General features: G+C 34.7%; 1 protein-coding gene across 3 annotated transcripts in view; it reads left to right on the top strand.

Moving 5' to 3' along the window:
* COL4A5 (collagen type IV alpha 5 chain) overlaps positions 1 to 21,616 on the top strand; it is a 273,325-nt gene that overhangs the window by 234,703 nt on the left and 17,006 nt on the right. For 2 of the 3 annotated variants that reach the window (XM_077889027.1, XM_077889026.1), the window contains exons 37-42: positions 3,603 to 3,729; positions 8,106 to 8,186; positions 8,802 to 8,900; positions 9,285 to 9,335; positions 10,755 to 10,940; positions 20,107 to 20,240. In XM_077889027.1, the coding sequence (XP_077745153.1) occupies positions 3,603 to 3,729; positions 8,106 to 8,186; positions 8,802 to 8,900; positions 9,285 to 9,335; positions 10,755 to 10,940; positions 20,107 to 20,240 (678 nt within the window). The remainder of the gene's footprint in view (positions 1 to 3,602; positions 3,730 to 8,105; positions 8,187 to 8,801; positions 8,901 to 9,284; positions 9,336 to 10,754; positions 10,941 to 20,106; positions 20,241 to 21,616) is intronic. The other variant, XM_077889028.1, reaches the window with a different exon arrangement.

Raw genomic sequence — 21,616 nt, 5'->3', positions numbered from 1 at the left:
CCTGCATCGGGTTCCCTGTGTGGAGCCTGCTTCTCCCTCTGCCTGTGTCTCTGCCTCTCTCTGTGTGTCTCTCATGAATAAATAAATAAAATCTTTTTAAAAAGTGAAACAAAGAATTCAATTAAAAATGGGCAGCGAAAATAAATAGACATTTTTCAAAGAATGCATATTAATGGCCAACAGATACATGAAAAGGTACTTTACATCACTAATCATCGGGGAAATGCAAATCAAACCACAATGAGATATCACTTCATACCTCTTAAAATGGCTATTATCAAAAAGACAAGTTTTAGCAAGTGTTGGCAAAGATGGTGAGAAATGGGAACCCTTGTGCACTGTTGGTGAGAATGTAAATTAATACAGCTATTATGAAAAATAGCATGGAGAGTCCTTAAAAAATTAAAATAGAAATATCGTATGATCCATCAATTCTACTCCTGAATATTTATCTAAAGAAAATGAAAAAACTAACTTGAAAAGATATACATGTTCCCATATACATTTTAGTATTTTCACAATAGCTAAGATGTGGGAGTAACCCATGTGTTCATGGTATATGAATGGATATGAGTTCCGGGATCAAGTCCCACATTGGGCTCTCTGCATGGAGCCTGCTTCTCCCTCTGCCTATGTCTCTGCCTTCTCTCTGTGTCACTAATGAATAAATAAATAAAATCTTTTTTAAAATGTGAGATTTATATATATATATGTGTGTGTGTGTATATATATGTGTGTGTGTATATATATGTGTGTGTGTGTATATATATATATATATATATATATATATATATATATATATTATTGAGCCATACAAAAGAATAAAATCTTACCATTCTGACAACATGGATGGACCTTGACGGCATTATGCTAAGTGAAATAAGTTAGGGAAAGACAAATATCATTTGTTCTAACTTATATATGGAATCTAAAAATAAATAAATAGACAAAACAATTTAAAGAATGAGCTAATAGATACAGAGAACAAAGTTGTGATTGCCAGAGATGGGGGTGGAACACATTGAAGGGTGGGTGAAATCAGTGAAGAGGATTAAAAATACAGACGTGCAGCCATCAGTTAAATAGGTCATCAGGCTGTAATGTACAGTGTGGTGATTTTAGTTAATACTGTGTCATATATTGAAGGTTGCTAAAAGAGTAAATTTTAAAAGTTTTTATCACAAAATTAAAAATTCTGTAACTATGTGTGGTGATCGATGTTAACTAGATTTATTGTAGTGATCATTTCACAATATATACAAATATAAAATTGTATTGTACACCTGAAACTAATTGTATATGTCAATTTTACATAACTAAAAAAAGAATTATATCAAAGATTGACATTTGAACAAATGTAGATATTTGTGGCTTAAGTCTATTGAAGTCATGTCAAGCTTTTCCTTTGTAAATAGAATTTTCCTTTCTCAGAGTGGTTTACAAGATTTCTGGCCAGTGTGTTGAAGTACTGAGTACTCTCTTCTTTTTTTATTTCTTCTTATTTACCTTTTCAGAAGCTCATTGTTCTCTCTGCAAGTGTATAAATAATAAAAACTTAGAATTTTTGTTTTTATTGAAGTTCAATTTGCCAACATATAGTATAACACTCAGTGCTCATCCTATCAAGTGTCTTCCTCTGTGCCCATCACCCAGTTACCCCAACCCCCTGCCCACCTCCCCTTCCACAACCCTTTGTTTGTTTCCCAGAGTTAGGAGTCTCTCATGGTTTGTCTCCCTCTCTAATTTTTCCCACTCAGTTCCCCTCCTTTCCCTTATAATCCCTTTCACTATTTCTTATATTCCATGCATGAGTGAAACCATATGATGATTGTCCTTCTCCGATTGACTTATACTCAGCATAATACCCTCCAGTTCCATCCACGTCAATGCAATTGGTGGGTATTCGTCCTTTCTGATGACTGAGTAATATTCCATTGTATATATATATATATATATACCACATCTTCTTTATCCATTCATCTGTCAGAGGACATCGTGGCTCCTTCCACCGTTTGGCTATTGTGGACATTGCTGCTATAAACATTGAGGTGCAGGTGTCCCGGTGTTTCACTACATCTGTATCTCAGATGAAATTTAAACTAGCAAGCATTAGTCCTTTTCTGAAGCCCTGGTGAAATACTTTCTTTTTACAATTTAGAGTAGGGCCATAGAGTAGTAAGAGTGTAGTGGGGAACCAAGTTCTGGTTGAAATTCAGATTGGTGTAGTTTATAGAACTTAACATACTTTATCATAAATCATCAGAAGCTTGCTTATTGCCTTTCAGGTTTGCCAGACTATTGGCATTTTGTTCTTGTTTTTCATTTTGATATATAAATGGCATTGGTTCATAAATAACAAGAATTATGATAGTCTATCCAAAGCTTTTTGTGTAAATATATAAGATGGAACCAGTTCAATCCAAAATATAATCCTATACCTATTATGTGTGTAAGAATGTGCTAAATCTTTGATTTGTAAGGTTTTGGACCAAAATATATATATTCCCAGCCCAATGGGATAGAGGGAGAAAAGGATTTAGCTGAAAAAACTTTTACCATAATGCAGAATCATTTGAGTCACAAATAGATGATCTTGTTCACCTAGACAAGCATAAGCACTAAATAGAAAAGGAGGTATTCATTAGATGATGTTGAATACTGACACTGTTGGAGAAGTCATGATCCTCATGAGCAAAGCAGTTGGACACCAGTAGATTCAGAGTTAGAGCGTGTTTTCATTGTTATTGAGGAAAACTTGTTTTAATTGTTCAAGTGGGTATGCATTCTAAGGCTCTATTAGAAGGAAACATAATGCAAAATTTCGCTGAGTAAAAATGTTATTTATGTATTGTCTCTGACCCCAAAGGAGTGTTCAAAGTTGTTAAAGAGTCAAGACATGCATATATGAAACCATTATTGACTTGACAGAATAAGAACCTACCCTACATCTTAGCATAAGCTTTCTTGGTCCTGGAATGCTTCATGCAGTATATGGGATTTGAGATGTTCACTGAAGAATTGATAAGCTTATTCATGTTAAAATTAAATATACTTTTTGCAGTAGAACCTACTATAACTATTGTTTGACATGATTATTATAAGCAGTGAATTTCATTGTTGCACACCAGGAATAACAATCACAAGTTTAATTCAGACTATCTGGATCCAAATGCAGACTCTACAACTTATTAGTTGCAACACTGTAAAATGGGATAACAATACTCATTTCTTATCGAGTTGTTAAGGATTAATGAGATAATACACCTACATATTGTTGAAATAGCATGAACTCTGGAGTATGACAGACCTTGGTTCAAATTCTGATTCTGCCAGTTACTAGAGCCATTAGGCACTTGAATTCTTCAAGATTCAGTTTTCTCATTTATAAATAGAGATGATAAAGCCTAACTCAAAGAGCTGTTGTGATGATTAAACAAAGCATTTTCAAGTTAAATTTCTACAAGTGATTAAACAAAGCATATTATGTAAAGCACTTAGCAGAATTCCTGACCTAAAATAAATGCTCTGAAGATAATGCTATGTTGTTATACAATCTAAAGTCATATAGAGACTTAGTTTTATCTTTCTATTCATGATTTTAGGGTGAAGCTGGTCTTCCTGGATACCCAGGAAACCCTGGAATCAAAGGTTCTATGGGAGATACTGGTTTGCCTGGATTACCAGGGACCCCTGGAGCAAAAGGACAACCAGGCCTTCCTGGATTCCCCGGTAAAATTCTTTTTATTTAATGCTTCCTTCTTTCCTTCCTGTCTACTCTAACCCATACCATAGAGCAACTTCTTATTTGGTAGACTTCTACTTCCCAATCAGATACTGACTAGCAACATAATCTTGATCCAGCTCTTTAGCTTTTATTTGCCCAAATTTCTTTCTGTATAAAATGAGAATCAGTATTACCAGCTCAGCAGAACAATAACCGGTGGGGGAAAAAAAAAACACAAAACCTGCTTGGTAGAGCATTTTTCAATCTTTAACTGCTAGCCACAAGTCAATTAAGAGGCCTTATTGTACTGTACTGTACCAGTGGGTCGAGTGGAGACTGGTGTTCTTAAGCCTGGTATGGTGGTCACCTTTGCTCCAGTCAATGTTACAACTGAAGTAAAGTCTGTTGAAATGCACCATGAAGCTTTGAGTGAGGCTCTTCCTGGGGACAATGTGGGCTTCAATGTCAAGAACGTATCTGTCGGGGATGCCTGTGTGGCTCAGCGGTCTGGTGCCTGCCTTTGGCCCAGGGCGTGATCCTGGAGTCCCAGGATCAAGTCCCATATCAGGCTCCCTGCATGGAGCCTGTTTCTCCCTCTGCCTGTGTCTCTGCCTCTCTCTCTCTATCTGTCTCTCATGAACAAATAAATAAAATCTTTAAAAAATTAAAAAAAAAGAACGTTTCTGTCAAAGATGTTCGTCGTGGCAACGTGGCTGGTGACAGCAAAAATGACCCACCAATGGAAGCAGCTGGCTTCACAGCTCAGGTGATTATCCTGAACCATCCAGGCCAAATCAGTGCTGGATATGCACCTGTGCTGGATTGTCACACAGCTCACATTGCTTACGAGTTTGCTGAGCTGAAGGAAAAGATAGATCGTCGTTCTGGAAAGAAGCTGGAAGATGGTCCCAAGTTCTTGAAATCTGGGGATGCTGCCATTGTTGATATGGTTCCTGGCAAACCTATGTGTGTTGAGAGCTTCTCTGACTATCCTCCTCTGGGCCGTTTTGCTGTTCGTGACATGAGACAGACGGTTGCTGTGGGTGTCATCAAAGCAGTGGACAAGAAGGCAGCTGGAGCTGGCAAAGTCACCAAGTCTGCCCAGAAAGCTCAGAAGGCTAAATGAATATTATCCCCAATACCTGCTACCCCAGTCTTAATCAGTGGTGGAAGAACAGTCTCAGAACTGTTTGTGTCAATTGGCCATTTAATAGTAAAAGACTGGTTAATGATAACAATGCATCGTAAAACCTTCAGAAGGAAAGGAGAATGTTTTGTGGACCTTTTTTTTTGTGTGCGTGTGTGGCAGTTTTAAGTTATTAGTTTTTAAAATCAGTACTTTTTAATGGAAACAACTTGACCAAAAATCTGTCACAGAATTTTGAGACCCATTAAAACAAAAGTTTAATGAAAAAAAAAAAAAAAAAGGGCATCCCCAGGGGCGCAGCTGTTTAGCGCCACCTGCAGCCCAGGGTGTGATCCTGGAGACCTGGGATCGAGTCCCACGTCGGGCTCCGTGCATGGAGCCTGCTTCTCCCTCTCCCTGTGTCTGCCTCTCTTTCTCTGTGTCTCTATGAATAAATAAATAAAATCTTTTTTTAAAAAAGAGGCCTTACTATTTTTGTAGGTGATAGTATACACTACCAAACCTTAGCCTGCTGCTGATTCTTTTAGAAAGTTGTGCTCAGGTACACATTTCGGTGACTGTTGGTAGGACAGTTGTTCAGTTCATTTATATGACAAGGACTGAGTCATGCAAGCAAAGAGACTTAGCACTATAGTCAAGTAGGTAGCCTGAACTAGATTATTATACTACCTCCTCTGTTATGCATGTATTTAATTTGTTCATATGTCTTTTGAATTGCACAGTGGCAAGGATAGAGTGGGCCTTTGATTATCTTTTCCTTAACATTTTATTGAAGTATGATGTAGAGTAAAATGTACAAGACTAGGAGATGAGTTTTCACCCATGTATATATCTGTGTACTTACCACATATATCAAGATATAAAATAGTTCCCTTGCCCCATAAAGTTTTAACCATGCCCCTTCACAGTGAATCTGCCCCCCAAAGTAATCACTACTATGATTTCTATCACCATCAAGTAATTTCACCTGTTTTTGAAATTCATATAAATGGAATCATACATTTTATATCCTCCTGTCTGGCTTCTTTCACTCATGTCTGTAAGCTTCATTTATCTTATTGCCATGTGTCAATAGTTTGGTTTTTTTAATAATTGCATTGTAATATTCCATTGAAGAAATACATAATAATCAATTACCATTCACCTTTTGATGGACTTGTGGGTTGTTTCCAGTTTAAGACTATTAAAAAAGATGGTATTAACATTCTTTGACATGCCTTTGGTGGACATACATACTCCTTTCTCTTAGACAATAACTTGGTAATAGAATTATTGAATCATAGCAGAGATATACATCTAACTTTAGTGCATGGTGCCAATTTTTGAAAGTGGCTTTATAAATTACAATCTCACATGCAATGTATGAAATGTTCTTAAGTGGCTCCTGGTAGCTCGTAATTATACTGTGGTCAGTACTTTGTATTGTGAAATGACCAGTTGCCTATGTCCTTACCTCATTTGGTGTTGTCAATCTTTAATTTTAGGTGTTCTGGTGGGTACATTGAAGTGTATCATTAACATTTTAATTTACTTTTTTTAAATGAATGACAATATTAAACACCTTTCCATATACTTTTTAAAAAAGATTTTATTTATTCATGAGAGACACACACAATGAGAGAGAGAGAGAGGCAGAGACATAGGCAGAGGGAGAAGCAGGCTCCACACAGGGAGCCCAATGCAGGACTTGATTTCAGGACCCCAGGATCACGCCCTGAGCCGAAGGCAGACGCTCAACCGCTGAGCCACCCAGGCATCCCTCATATACTTACTGGTCATTTGGATAGCATCTTTTTGAAATGCCTGCTCCATGTTTTATTGCTCACATTTATTGAGTTGTTTGCCCTTTTTTTCTTATTAATTCAAAACATTTCTTTATATATTCTGGATATGAGTCTTTGTCAGATACATGTACTATAAATATGTTCTTTCTGTCTCAAATTCGCCTTTTATTCCTAATGCTGTTGTGTGATGACATTTCTTAATGCTATTGTGTGAACAAAAGTTGTTTTTTTTCAAAAGTTAATTTTGATAAAGTCTAGTTCATTTTCTTTCATAGTTAGTGCTTTTTGTGTCCCATTCACAAAATCTTTGCCTACTCAAGTTTATGGAAATATTCTTCTATTTTCCTACAATGTTTAATGTTAAGCTTTTATATTTAGGTTTATGATTTGTCTTGAATAAAAATATTTTTATGGTTTGAAGTAGGGGCCAAGGTTCGTTTTTTTTCATACAGATATTCAGTTGCTCCACGCTGTTTTTTTTTTTTTAAAGAACCTGAGATCTTCTGTTCTTCTCATCAAAAGACATCATTAAGGAAATGAATAGGGAAGCTGCAGACTAGGAGAAAATACTTGCAAAACAAGTATCTGACAAATGACTGATATCTGGGATATATAAGCAACTTCTACAATTCAATAATAACAAGATATACAATCCACTTTTTTAAATGGGGAAAACTTTGAACAGATGTTTCACAAAAGATGATATATGGATGGCCAAGATGATTTATGGATAAGCACATGAAAAGGTGATCAATATTATTAGCCATCAGAGAAATGCAAATTAATACCACAGTGAAGTAGCATTACATTCCTACCAGAATGTTATTACTAAAACAACTGATAATCACCATATGTTGTACAAGAATATGGAGCAACTGGAATTCTGAAACGTTGTGAGTGTCAAATGGTTTGGCAGGGTTTTTTTTTTTTAATAATATACACCATACACCTCTTCTGACTCATCAGTTCCATTCCTATCTAGGTATTTATCCAAGATAAAGTAAGACATATGTCCACAAAAATACTGGTGCAGAAATATTCCTTAGCAACATTATTCATAATAGCTAAAAACTGGGAGTAGAACAGGTTTCCATGAATAAAATAGATATTCATAGCACTGAAAACCTAACAGTGACCCAAATGTCCAACAATAGATGAATGTATTAAAAAATTGGTATATACATACAATGGAATCCTACCAATTCTTCCAGTGTAATATTGTGGTGATTATTTTTATTATGAATCTATAATAATGCCAGCCTTTGGGTAAATAACTTTAAAGACTTAAAATTATTCTTTAAAATATTCAGCAAATATTAGCATCTTTCTTGGATTTTTTCTCTATTCTTCACTGTTTCTGTGTCAGCACTATAAATTATAAGCTTGAGTTGTAACTCTTAAAGCAATACAGTTTTTCTTTTATTATTAAATTGAGCTCTTCGAATTCTAGGAACCCCAGGACTTCCTGGACCAAAAGGTATTAATGGTCCTCCTGGGAACCCTGGCCTTCCAGGAGAACCTGGTCCCGTAGGTAAGCATGAAACCTAAGGGTTTGTTGTTCTGTAAAACTACAGCTCATATTCATTTTGGGAAAGTCAAATCATTTCTGGGAGCTGTGAACATTTTTAAGATGAGAAAACATGGTGATCATTCACTTAGTACTACTTGTTAGGTACAAGTGACCAACTCGTTTTTTCAAAGTGAACAACTCTTAATAAAAATTACTTAAAATTACTACTTTGGAACCTTATTTTGGGGGCTCTTTCCAAGGACAGTTATTTCAAGTATCCTACAATTAGTGGAAGCTCTGGTATTTTTTAGAAAGCTCTTGGCCCCATATATGAGGCCTATAATGCACCCCATTCCACCCACATTCCTTACTCTACTTGATATTCTAAAGCTAGATTAAAATGAGAAACTGAAAGATTTTGGATACTGAGTGGAGGAAGATAAGGTTCTTCCTTAATCTCATTAGCCTTTGTTCCTTTTATGCTTTTTTACAAGATTTTGTGATTTAAAGGGGTGTCTCAGAAGTACTTTGTGTCATTTGGATAGAACTATTTGAAGCTAGTATGGAAAGAATGGGTAATTTGGAAGGAAAGGAAATTGGGAAGATAGGTATAACCTGCTGTGCCCTGTGCTTTAGGTGGTGGAGGGCGTCCTGGGCCACCAGGGCCTCCAGGTGAAAAAGGAAACCCAGGTCAAGATGGTATTCCTGGACCAGCTGGACAGAAGGGTGAACCAGGTGCTATATTTTTTAATTGTTCCTAATTTTCTAATTCATTCCTTGTCTTTTTTAACTTTTGCCCCTTTTTACCACAATTAAATTATGTATTCTTTCTTAACCTTTAAGCTACTATACACTTTTCCCTTCCTAAGTACCTTCTTGCACTTTGTACTGAGAATATTACTTCATATTGATCAATTAGGTTGCCTCCTTCTTATAAAAGAACTCCATATCCTTTCTTTCCCAGTTTTTCATGTAAAGAAGTTACCCAGCTGTTTTCATCTTCTCTAGATGACCTTATTTCACATTCTACATGTAATCTACATTCCACTTATATATCTATATGTGTATAAAGATATATTTATTTTATCTATTTGAGAGTTTTGGTTTATGCTCTGACAGGTCAACCAGGCTTTGGAATCCCAGGACCCCCTGGACTCCCAGGACTTTCTGGTAATAAAACATGCAGATCAGTCAATATAAAAGGAACGTGCTTCAGTACATTTATTTTTCCATTTACCATTTACTGTTATAAAATGCACATGCAACCCCAGAAAACTCAAATCTAAAGTTATATCTAAAAGCAGTTCTTTTTTAAAAAAGATATATTTATTTATTTTAGAGAGAGAGAGAGTGGGAGCGAGGGTTGGGGCAGAGGGAAAGAGAGGAAGAGAAGCAGATTCCCCACTGAGCATGGAGCCTGACATTGGGCTTGATTACAAGATCCTGAGAGCATGACCTGAGCCGAAATCAAGAGTCGGATGCTTAACCGACTGAGCCACCCAGGCACCCCTTAAAGCAGTTCTTAATTAACAATTCAGTAAAAAGTGTCGTGCTATATAAAAATGCATTCTTAAAGAAATATACATAAAACTATCTCTTCACTAATTTCATAAATAACTGCTGAGGAAAGAAAGCTAATATGTAGAAATGGGTAGATTTCACTAAATTTTTAAAAAGTCTTTCAGCCAGAAAAATACTCTTTTCTCCACATGGAAACAAAACCAAGGTAATATGAGGAAACTGCAGAAATATGTACTGATAATAAAAATGGAAAACTCCGTATAAAGATACAGCTTGCATTATTTTGAGGGGATATGTGCTCATACACATAAACTTGCCCTCACTTGTTCTTACTTTCATTGTAAGCACCAAATAGTTAATTGAATGACTGAATGTGTGTACAGATATGCCTGTTTATGTTCTGAAATGACCGTTAGCTATTCTATGGAAGCTTTTTTCAAACCACAGGCATATTGATAACCTTCCAATGATCCTAATGTGAAAATTATTACTTTAATGTGCCACTGTTATATCACTTTCAGCCATATTGGTGGTATAGAAAAAATGTTGAGAATAGTTTCTCTGGATTGAGTTCTAAATCTTGAACAGAATGGTCTTCAGGGATATCCAGCAAACACTGAAGATGCCTATCTTCATTCGTCTCAAAATATTCAAGGAATTTCCTCCAGCCATCTCTAACCTGTTCATGCCAATACTTTAAATTTTTCTATTTTTCTATTTTTTATTTTCTTGCAGCCACTGATCATGTGATCATTGCTCTGTGTCCTAATACAAAGGGTATCTTTCATGATCCAAGCTATTATTCTTTTTCTATTTCTATATGTACTCTAATAAATATTTCTGATAATAGATGAATATATTTATTTATTTATTTATTTATTAGATGAATATATTTAATAAGAATTTTTTTTGGATGGGTTAGGGATTTGGTGGGAGATAGAAATGATCCTATTGAATCCCATCACTTGTTCTAACAAGAATGAATAGATTTAGCCTTACAGGCAAGCCTAATACAGGCAGTATCATTTAATGTGTTCCCTAATGTCACTTTGCTTTTATATTTTATAGGTCAAAAGGGTGATGGAGGATTACCTGGCATTCCAGGAAACCCTGGCCTTCCTGGTCCAAAAGGAGAACCAGGCTTTCAGGGTTTCCCTGGTGTCCAGGGTCCCCCAGGCCCTCCTGGCTCTCCAGGTCCAGCTCTGGAAGGCCCTAAAGGCAACCCTGGGCCTCAGGGTCCTCCTGGGAGACCAGGTATGTACATGAGCAGTAGGGGAATGGTCTATTTATTCATTAATTTATTTCATTTTGCTGGCAGGTTATTCAGTTTTTAGGACTTTAGACTCTATAATCTAAGAAGTTCTTACAAGTAAAATAGCTTGGTTTATACCTAGCTCCATCCATTTCTGTGGCACCTAATAATTCTTTTCAATAATGCCTTTCATCACTTAAAATTGAACTAAAACCAACTTGGAGGAAAAAAGGAAATAGTGGATTTATTGGTCTTTTTATTAAACATAAAACTATACTGATAACCTGGCAGCAAAATGCCATCTGCATTTTTAATGTGAGCTTCTCAGCATGTCATCACAGAAATCATTTTAGTGATCACCCCATAGATGCTTGTGGTCCATACCAAAAGTGTTGCTATGGTTCTGTCATAGCATGACATGATCAGCAAATGTCACCAAGCACAATAAAAACATTTTATCTTCTCTAGGAACTAGGCAATCAAATTTATCTTCAGCATCACAGCATGATTAAATTGAATAGCGATTTCTTCATACCAGCTTCATGTCTATACCTCATTTGTCTCGTGTTAACTGCTCTTGTAGTCTCAATTTTGCATCCAATGTTCACTTTTCATTTTGTGTATGTGCTATGTCACTTCATTTTGCTAAGTTTGGAAATGCTTGTTTTCATCCAGGATTAATGTTGCTGAGCACAATCACTGGTGATAGATTATTAAGAGATTTTTGGGACTTCATATTCAATTTTTATATTTTGAGTAACTTAAAATTTGGCCTTCACTGATTTAAAATAATAAGAGAAATCTAAGGTTAAAGAAACAAAATTGTCCTTTCAACCTTTGAAAGTCTCTGACTTGTTTTTTGAATGTATTTAAAAATGAAAGGTTCCATTTAAATTACCATAGACTCTGAAGTAATTGAGTTAATTTTAATAAGATATGCTCTGAAAACATGAATCAAATGGGATCACATACTTTGTTCAGAGGATCATTTTCAAAACCAGATTTTATCTAATCTGACTTGACTGTTTATAGAGGGTATTTAGAATTTTACCTCTTTTTACTATTGAAAAACCAGTGAAAACCTCCTCAGCCATATTAACTCTTGCATGTAAAGAAATGACACCAATGTCTTGCTTGGTTGTGCATGCAATAATTATAAAATAAACCAAACTATTATCATTTTTTATATTTTAATCAGCACTCTGGTTATTTGTTCTTTACTAGTAATGGAGCTCACTGTGGAACATCTTTGTGAAATGTGTTAATGTGTTAATGTAAAGACATTAGTCACAAAAATGCTTTAAAAAATTTCTGTTTCTAAACAGTAGGAAGAACACCTCCCTGAAGAGTAGTTTGTGACTTCTCAGTTTGTTCATAAACTACAAATTAAAATGGAGTTTGAAACCCAATTGTCTTAGAATTGGTTGTTTTTGAGTTTGTGGTAATGATTTTTATAAAAATGTGTTTTTTTGCTTTTTAAAATATTACATGTGCTGTCTTTATTTTAGTGCTGATGCTAAGTGGTAATAATTTGGTTTATCTAAAGGTGCATGAATATGAACTTCCAGAGTATTCTTTTATTGAATTAAAGTTTAACTTGAAAGAAGTTAGTGTAATGCTTTAGTTTCTTGGTATTGCTAACAATTTTGATATTTTTCCTTTTTGTTAATGATGACATTGGGCCTTGGTGAACTTTGATCCCTATCCAGGTCCTACAGGTTAGCTCCTTAACTCCAAAGTAGTAACTGCATGAACCTTGAAACTTTCCTTATATTTATATATATATATTTATATGTTTGTGTGTATATATAGTTATACATATATATGCATACATATATGTATATATGTGTATATATATCATCTTATATATAATTCTATCTCTCCATATATATACATATATATACCTGTACCTAATATTTTCAAGTGCTTGAATATATTTTAAGAGCATATATGCCAATTCAATTCTTACATGTTGGTCTATCTCTGAAAGTTGAAAGAACTGTAGAGTCCAATGTTTCTGTCTATTAGAATAACCCAAAATTACCTAGTTAGGAAAACTAGTTTAACATTTTAAAATTCATGTATCTTTGTCATTTGTAGTAAAAAATTTATAGTACCCAAAAATGTATTTGAATAATATTTTACCTTTACTTTCAGTGTTGAGTATATTTCTTACTTTTGTCTTATATCTCTTAATGTAAATGAAATCAAACTATCCTTCAAAAAGGCATTGTTTTTTTAACTTTTTATTTAAATTCCAGTTAGTTAACATACAGTTTAATATTAGTTTCAATTACAATTTAGTGATTCAACACTTGCAAACAATACCCGATGCTCATCACAAAAAGTGTACTCCTTAATCCCTGATACCTGTTTCATCCATCTCCCCTCCCACCTCCCATCTAGTAACCATCAGTTCTCTATAATTAAGAATCTGTTTCTTGGTTTGCCTCTGTCTTTTTTCCCCTATGCTCATTTGTTCTGTTTCTTAAATTCCACATATGAGTGAAGTCATATGGTATTTGTCTTTCTCTGACATATTTCACTTACCATAATACTCTCTAGCTCTATCCACATTGTTGCAAATAGCAAGATTTCTTTCTTTTTATGGCTCAGTAATATTCCATTGCATGTATATACTACATTTTCTTTACTCATCAGTCAATGAACATTTGGGCTGTTTCCATAATCTGGCTATTGTAGATAATGCTGCTATTAAACATCAGGGTGCATGTATCCCTTTAAATTAGTATTTTTGTATCCTTTGGGTAAATAGGGTGAAACTGTTGGATCATAGGGTAGTTCTAGTTTTAACTTTTTGAGGAACCCCCATACTGTTTTCCACAGTGGCTGCATCAGTTTGCATTCCCACCAGTAGTGCAGGAGGGTTCCCTTTTCCCCACATCCTTGAAAAGATACTCTTTTTAAAACTATAATATGTATTATCAGATCCTGCAAATATTCAATTCTTGACTTGCCACAACTCTTATAATTTTTAAACCATTCCATCTTCTTATTTTGGGTTGTCACAAAGTTCTAAATTCTCCTGCTATGAAAATGGATGAATAGGTACAGAATAAAAAAATCTATACAACCAACACAGATCAGAAGCCTCTTAATCTCATTTAAAAGTATATTCCTGAGTTCTGGCTATTGGGAATGGCAGGAAATTTTCTCTTATGAGTTAAAATTCATAATTTCTCAAAAGTCTTTCTTGGAAGCCATCTATTTCTATCTGAATGGATTCCCTAGTTACTTACTCCTACTTCAGTCCTTCCACAAACCCATAATTTCATAGAGCCATAGAGTATCTGATCTAGAAGAGACCTAAGTTTTACACTTTTCAAAGAGATATTACTCACCAGTCACTTGTTAAAGATGGCAAGACAGGTTTTATTTGAGACTGTTGCAGTAGGGGAGAAACAGTTGTGATGTTGTGATGGGGGAAAGAGACTGAGATCAACTCTGAATTCAAGGGTAAATGAGGATTTATAGTCAACCAGCGGAGTGAGGGAGTTAGTGGATGAAAAATTACTAGCAGGAAACATCAAGGGCAGGTATATTCTTGCTAAACTGGCCCAATGGAATTCTTGCTAAAGTCAGGCCAAAGACTTAGACATCTAGGTTGGGGGATGAGGGACTTGATCAGATATCAGCAGTGGGAAGACTCTCCCTAAAGTGACTTGCTAAACAATTCTTGCTAGAACTAGACTTCAGCCTACCAAAAACAGGGCCCAAGAATGAGGCCTAGTTGAGAAGGCTCAGAGGAGCCTGTCTAAAGTGTATCCAAGGAGAGAATCTTTGTCACATATGAGAAAACTAAGGCCCAAAGATGTTAAGAAGCGTACTCAAGGTCATACTCTTTAGCTGGGAATCTGACTTAGGGCTTTCCAGTCCTCTGTTAAGTGTCTGTTTTACTAGTAACATATATCATCCTTTGATAATGGCAGTTGTATGGATCAATGATTATGATCTGGCTTCTGATTCTAGTTATAATAAGTGATGAAGCAAAGTTATTCTGCCATTTTAGGAGACTCTTAGTTATAGCAGACTGGACCTTACCTCTACTCTCTTGTTTTCTGTTACCTTATAAGTTCCATCAATCCCTATTAACTGCTTCCTGTGTTTTTCCTAAATCGATGTCATAAAAAAGATTAAGACAAGTGCATACTATTTAACTATCACCATGATAAAGAGAAAACTTCAGGCATTCTTTGAAGTAATTTTGAGTACTCCCCTGTCTGACTTGCATACAAGTCTGTGGCCTTGATCACTTCCAGATTTTAGTATTCATACCACTTTAAAACCAATTTGACATCTTATTTACCAGATATACTCTAAATTACATAGTTATTGGAACCTGGTGTCTATGGTGTTCTTTTCTTCGCAACAGTTGGAAAACTGTTGGAAACTACAACTACAGTGGAAACTGTATTTAAAATTTGCCAATAAATACAGTGGAAACTGTATTTAAAATTTGCCAATAAATTCATCAGCTTACCTTTAGTTATTACCACTTATGTACAATACTTTAGGGTTTTTATTTTATTTTTTCAGTTAAACTTTGTTAGGACATTTGAGAAATAATGGATTGAGAACTTCCTGTACAAAATTGATTTGGCATATAACTTATTAAAATTTTAACTCTTAGAAGTTATGATCTTAGAAGTTTTGCTATGATATGATCTGAAGTTTTTTCCTTGTTACTTTCTCAGATGAAAATACATATTTTAATACTTTTATAAGCATTCTAGTTATTGATCCTTTTATAGCAAATACATATATAAAATGTCTTTACTCAAACTTGGAATTACCTTAGGTAGGAATTCTATTTTATTTAACTAATTGCGTGGCCAGACTCTTTCAAACTGTTGTCTTGAGTCAGTTTGTTCTATGTGGTTTAGAAACCATGTACACAGACAGAAGCTGATTTTTAGCCTTCTGAATTTCAAATTATCAAATTCTTTAAAAGTTTTATTACCTAGCTGTAACAGTTATGTTTTATATTTATGTGACATGCCACCATTTACATCATATAATGTACTTTTATTAAAAGCTCCTTGAAGGCAGAATTTGGGTCTAGCTAATCTTTGTGTTCCCTGTAGCACCCTGTACATGGCAGATATGAGGTCTATATGTTTTTTAAAGATTTTATTTATTCATGAGAGAGAGAGAAGCAGAGACATAGGCAGAGGGAGAAGCAGGGTCCATGCAGGGAGCCCGACGTGGGACTTGATCCCAGGTATCCAGGATGCCCTTGACCGAAGGCAGCGCTAAACCACTGAGCCACACGGGCTGCCCAAGGTCTATATTTTTTAAATGAAATTTGATCTTTAATACAACTCTGTGAGGGAGGTTAGGGCAGATAACATTGTTGCCATTATGTGGGTGAGAAAACAAGCTCAGGAAAATTGAATTCTCTATAGTCCCATAGATGTAAACAGTAGAACTGAAAATGGACCCCGGGTCTTCTAATTCCTAGGATTCATGGCTCTAGCACAATTTATTCTCTCTGCTAACCTCAGAGTTTATAAATCATAGCAAGACTTCTAAGGAAAGGAAATTGTGTTTATAGTTAATTAACATTAACCAAGAGTTGTCCTATTTATAGTCTTTTTATCTTTTTTAATGATCCTTCTTTTAATAGTTAATACTCTGATTTAATATGTGCATTGAATAATAATAAAGAAAATGTGATATTTTCTGTGGTTTGGGGTAGGATATCGCATGTCAAAATATTTTAATGTACCCTTTCACTGATGGTCTTCACATTTTTGGAAAATTGAGCTCTTTAACACTCAATGGTGAACAAATACATATTGTTTCTTTCTCTTTGAATAACTTGTTATAAGTAATAATTCACAGAAAAAAGCTTCTTGATGAGTTATGAAAAAAATCAGAATGTGGCTTCATATAATGATTTTCAAAGAAGGCAAATAGCAGTATAGTTGGTAATGGCCATTGTGTACTTGTATTTTAATTTTTCCATTTAGTTACCTATGATCTTTGTATTTTTGTCTAATGAGGCCTTTAAACTTAACTGTACCTCTTTGAGGTAGTCTGAACATATCCAGAAATTTGCACTTTTGAGTTTTTACCAAAGGAAAGTGGAGGCCAAGATAAACGTAAGCATTTATCCAATATTATCCCTTTGTGAAAGGAATGGAAGGCAACCAGTGAAATGGTACTGTCTTATCAACTTTAATATTTGAGATGCTAACTTTTGGAAAGCCATAGTAGCAGTGTTAACATGATATCTTTAGTAGAGTTTTCCATTTTTTGGATTAATGAAAACTAGCAGCTTATTTCCTATAATAAGCTCTATTTGAAAATGTTTGGCTCTCTATACTTCTGTATGGTTCTGTTTGCATACTGATTATGCTGTAGGTATGAGAAATGCTGGCAAAGAGGTTTATTGTTTAACTTGTGCTATAATGTGAACCACTTCTAACTCATAATCTTATTTTGTACTGTGTGATGTCTGATACTGCTAACATCGATCTTTGGGCTTTGGTGAACTCTGATCTTCCCAGGTTTTCAAGGTTAGACTGGTCAATTCTTTTTTTTTTTTTATGTTTTGTATGTATGATAAGAGAAATGCACTTTTTTGCTGTAACTCAGAAGTCATTGAAGAGGGCTATTATCCTCAAATACTACCTGCTCTGGTATTTAGCATATTGGTGAAGGTAAAGTGACTTGTTTATAATCAAGTTTGAAATGACATTAGGTCTTTGTAGCTTCAGTTATTTATAATAGGTAATACATATGTGAAGACATGTTGAATTTTAAACGGATATACACTTACTGTTATCTTTAAGACTGCAATAAGATTTTTAGACAGGCATCTGGCATATTGATTTTTGTTGCTTGACATTGCTCTGATATCTTTATGTGGCTATTTTCAAAAGTGGAAGAGGGTTACTATTGAGTACTATTAAAAATAATACGTATATGTCCCTTATATCATTAGCAAATCATTAATTTAAATTTGAGGGACTCCAGAACAGCAGGTCTGAATTAATAACATGTAAATTTCCTAATATTTTCTTTTAACAGCAGAAAGAACAATTCCTATAATATGCCTAGTTTTTTTTTTCAAATATTCTGATAACTTTTAAGACTGGGAAGAGGATCATGAAAGATTCCCTTTTCTCCCCCATCTTACTCTTACTTTGTCATTGTTAGGCTGATTAACAGTTTATTTTTTCCCCAGTAAGATGATTTGCTACCTGTTTTCTAGTCCATATTATACATTATGGATGAAACTGATAATTTTGCTTAGAAAACCCTATCCAGGGGTGTGAACTCAGCAGTTGCTTTTGTTTGTTAATTTTAGTGCAACCTACTCCAACCCTTTCTTTATGATTGGGAAAGGAATTTCTAAGTGTGTCTTGCCTGGCTGCTGGCCTTGGGAGACTATATAATTTAAACTATTTAAAGATAAAACAATTATTGTACTGTTGTAGACCTGTTTCCTCTTTCTCATGGCCATATAGAATAATCACACAGAAATAGCTAAAAATTTTTAAATGGGCTCATATTTTAAAGGTATGTTCTTACTTTCAGTTTTACTAATAATGAAGGTAATAGTAGTAATAATTTTTTAAAAACCTCTTACATAATTCTTACTATGTACCAGGTACTATGTTAAGTAATTTATACATATTTAATCCCTGGATCAACCTGATGAAGTAGGTACTATTCTTATTTCCATTTTAAAGAGGAAGAAATTGTGCCCAAAGAGATTAATAAACTTCCTAAGGTCTAACAGCTAATGATTATTGGAGCTGGGATTACCTAGCCTTCCAGCTCCAGTCCAGCATTCTTAATCCATATGCCATGCTGCCTTTTTAGCATGTAGTCACTGATTCTGGGTTTTAAGAGTATTGGAAGGGGACTAAAGTCTGAATTTTATCTCAGATCAAAACGATGACCTTTTGTCCATTGGTAAGCATGAACTCAAGTATTCTAAATTCATTTGCCTACGATATTTCCTTCAAAAGTAATCTACACACCTTTGTTTTTTGTTGAAATCAATGAAAAACTAAGATTACCAAAGGAGAAAATGTGTAAGTCTGTTGCCTGTTCATTATTTAATGCATAATTAGTTTCTTAAGGCAGAACTAGTTGGTTTTAGCTTCAGACACTGCTTAACAAGCAAGTAACAGCTACTTCCCACCTAGTGACAAAAGATGTGGCCACTGATAAAATCTTGGTTGTTTAATGGACCTGATATCTTTAGAATGAAAAGTTAAAAACATAGCTTAGCAAAATCCTATTTTAAATAATTGTATTTATTCACAAGACATATGCAGAATTTTTCTTCAGAAATATTTGAAATGCAAATAATATGAAAACATGTTTAAAATAAATTCAAAGGTACTATGTTGAATTAATAAATCTCTGATGCTAGAATATTACCATATATTAATAAGCATGTCACTAAAATGAAATTAAAATTACTTTGCCTAAGTAATTATCTTACTTGTGTAGTAATAAAAGCTGAATAAAACTACTTACAAATACCACTTATAAAATAACTATTTATAAGTAAAGCAATCTGCTGATAATCCCAATGAGACAAATGTATTGAATCCCTTTAAGAAACACTACTTAAAGTGTGGTCTGGAATCAGCAGCTTTAGTTACAGGGCACTTGTTAGAATGCATATTCATTCACGGGCCCCGTTCCAGTCTTTCTGAATCCAAAACTCTGGGGGTGAGCCCAGGAATCTGTTTTATCAAACTCTCCTGGGGATTCTGATGTATGCTCCAATTTGAGAACAGTGACCACTGAGCCACCCGGGCTGCCCTGGTATTTGTTTCTTTTCATTTAAGTGAAACACTTAAGCATTACAGAAGCAGTCTTTATTATAATGTCCTGAGTAGTCCTATCTTTAATTATGAGCTTATTAGATTTAACATATAATAAAAAAAAGATTTAACATATAATAAAATGCAAGCTAAAAGGAACTGCAAACCAATGTTAATAACAAAAAGAACACAGTCTAATTTATATTAGAGAGTTAGCACGGGTCTGTATGTTTTGATGTAGTCTGTATCTTATTCTGCAAACTAATAGGATTAGATTACTGATATTTTAAAAGCCAGGCTTTTGTACTACTCTTATGCTATACTGAAATATGGCCATTTGTTGTGCATTGTCAAGGTCTACCAGGTCCAGAAGGTCCCCGGGGTCTCCCTGGAAATGGAGGTATTAAAGGAGAGAGAGGAAACCCAGGCCAACCTGGGCAACCTGGTTTGCCTGGCTTGAAAGGAGATCAAGGACCACCAGGAATCCAGGTAGAAAATGGGAGTAAAAATTTGATGAGAAAGGGATGTGGATATTTGCATACAAAATGAGAATTCTAAGCTACATTATTTTTATTAGTATTTACTGGTTAAGGCATGCCTCACCGGTGAATTACAAAGGAAGAAAAAGGCAGATTTTCTGTCTTCTTCCAACTAAAGGAACTTTGCTACTTTATAGTTAAAGGGTTCCTCAGAAGATATTTGACTTGATGTCATTGATATGTATGTTACTTAAGTTTGAGAAACCTCCATTTCAGTGAAAGCAAATTCATAAAAGAAGACAAATATATTAGAGCATTGCATGTGGATAAGACCATTAATACAGAAGTAATTATAGCTGAGTGGGGATATTTTAGACTTTGAAATTAGAGTTAGGGCCAAATTTCATCTCCACTGAACACTTCTGCTTTGTGTCTATGAGGAAGGCAGATAGATACTTTAGGTTTCTGTCTTCACCTGTAAAAAGGAAATATAATATCTCCACATTTGCATTCATATACTTTCCATATTGGCTTAAGTGACCCAGAAAGTTACATGCTTCTTTATGGATCATTAACACTGCTTGCATTCATTTAGGAGGAGTGTTGTTAGATATCACAACCAGCACAACCTGGGCTTCATCTTTTAATTCTGATGACTGCTTTATAGCAGAAAAAAAGAAAAAAAAATCTAAAATAGTAGTCCTTAAAACTTTCCAACAACAAACCTTTTTTCCTCATGTCATTACTATTCTTCTAGACACATACTCTTAAAATTTGAGACCTCTCTTTATTCATTCTCTATTTACTCCCTCCTTATTCATTTCCCAGGTGCTTCCAGTTCATATGCCTCTATGCTTGATACCAAAATTTTATAAATCTAATATTATAAAGTTCTATTCATTTTATTTTGTGTAAGTTCTTAATATTTGCACCTTTTCTAATTTTTTAATGGAAATGATACTAAACAGAAAAATTTCAAGAATGGTAAAAAAAAATAAAAAAACTTTCATGTATCATTTACCCAGATGGACTAGTTTTTAATGTTTTGCCCTATATGTTATGTATGCATATATAATTTATATATATATATATATATATTTGTATATGGGGAGGGAGAGAGAAACATTTGAGAATAAGTTGCAACTATCATGCTTTTTTAGCACTAAATACTTCTGTGCATGAGATTTCCTAAGAGTAGGGATGCCTGGGTGGCTCAGTGGTTGAGGGTCTGCCTTTGGCTCAGGTCATGATCCCAGGGTCCTGAGATCAAGTCCTGCATTAGGCTCCCTGCAGGGAGCCTGTTCTCCTTCTGCCTGTGTCTCTGCCTCTCTCTGTGTGTCTCTCATAAATAAATAAATAAAATCTTTTTTAAAATTTTCCTAAAAT

The sequence above is a fragment of the Canis aureus genome, chromosome X, assembly GCF_053574225.1.
Source record: "Canis aureus isolate CA01 chromosome X, VMU_Caureus_v.1.0, whole genome shotgun sequence".
Taxonomy (NCBI): Eukaryota; Metazoa; Chordata; class Mammalia; order Carnivora; family Canidae; genus Canis; species Canis aureus.
Note: the sequence above shows the minus strand (reverse complement) of the source record. Positions and strands in the feature narration are given on the sequence as shown.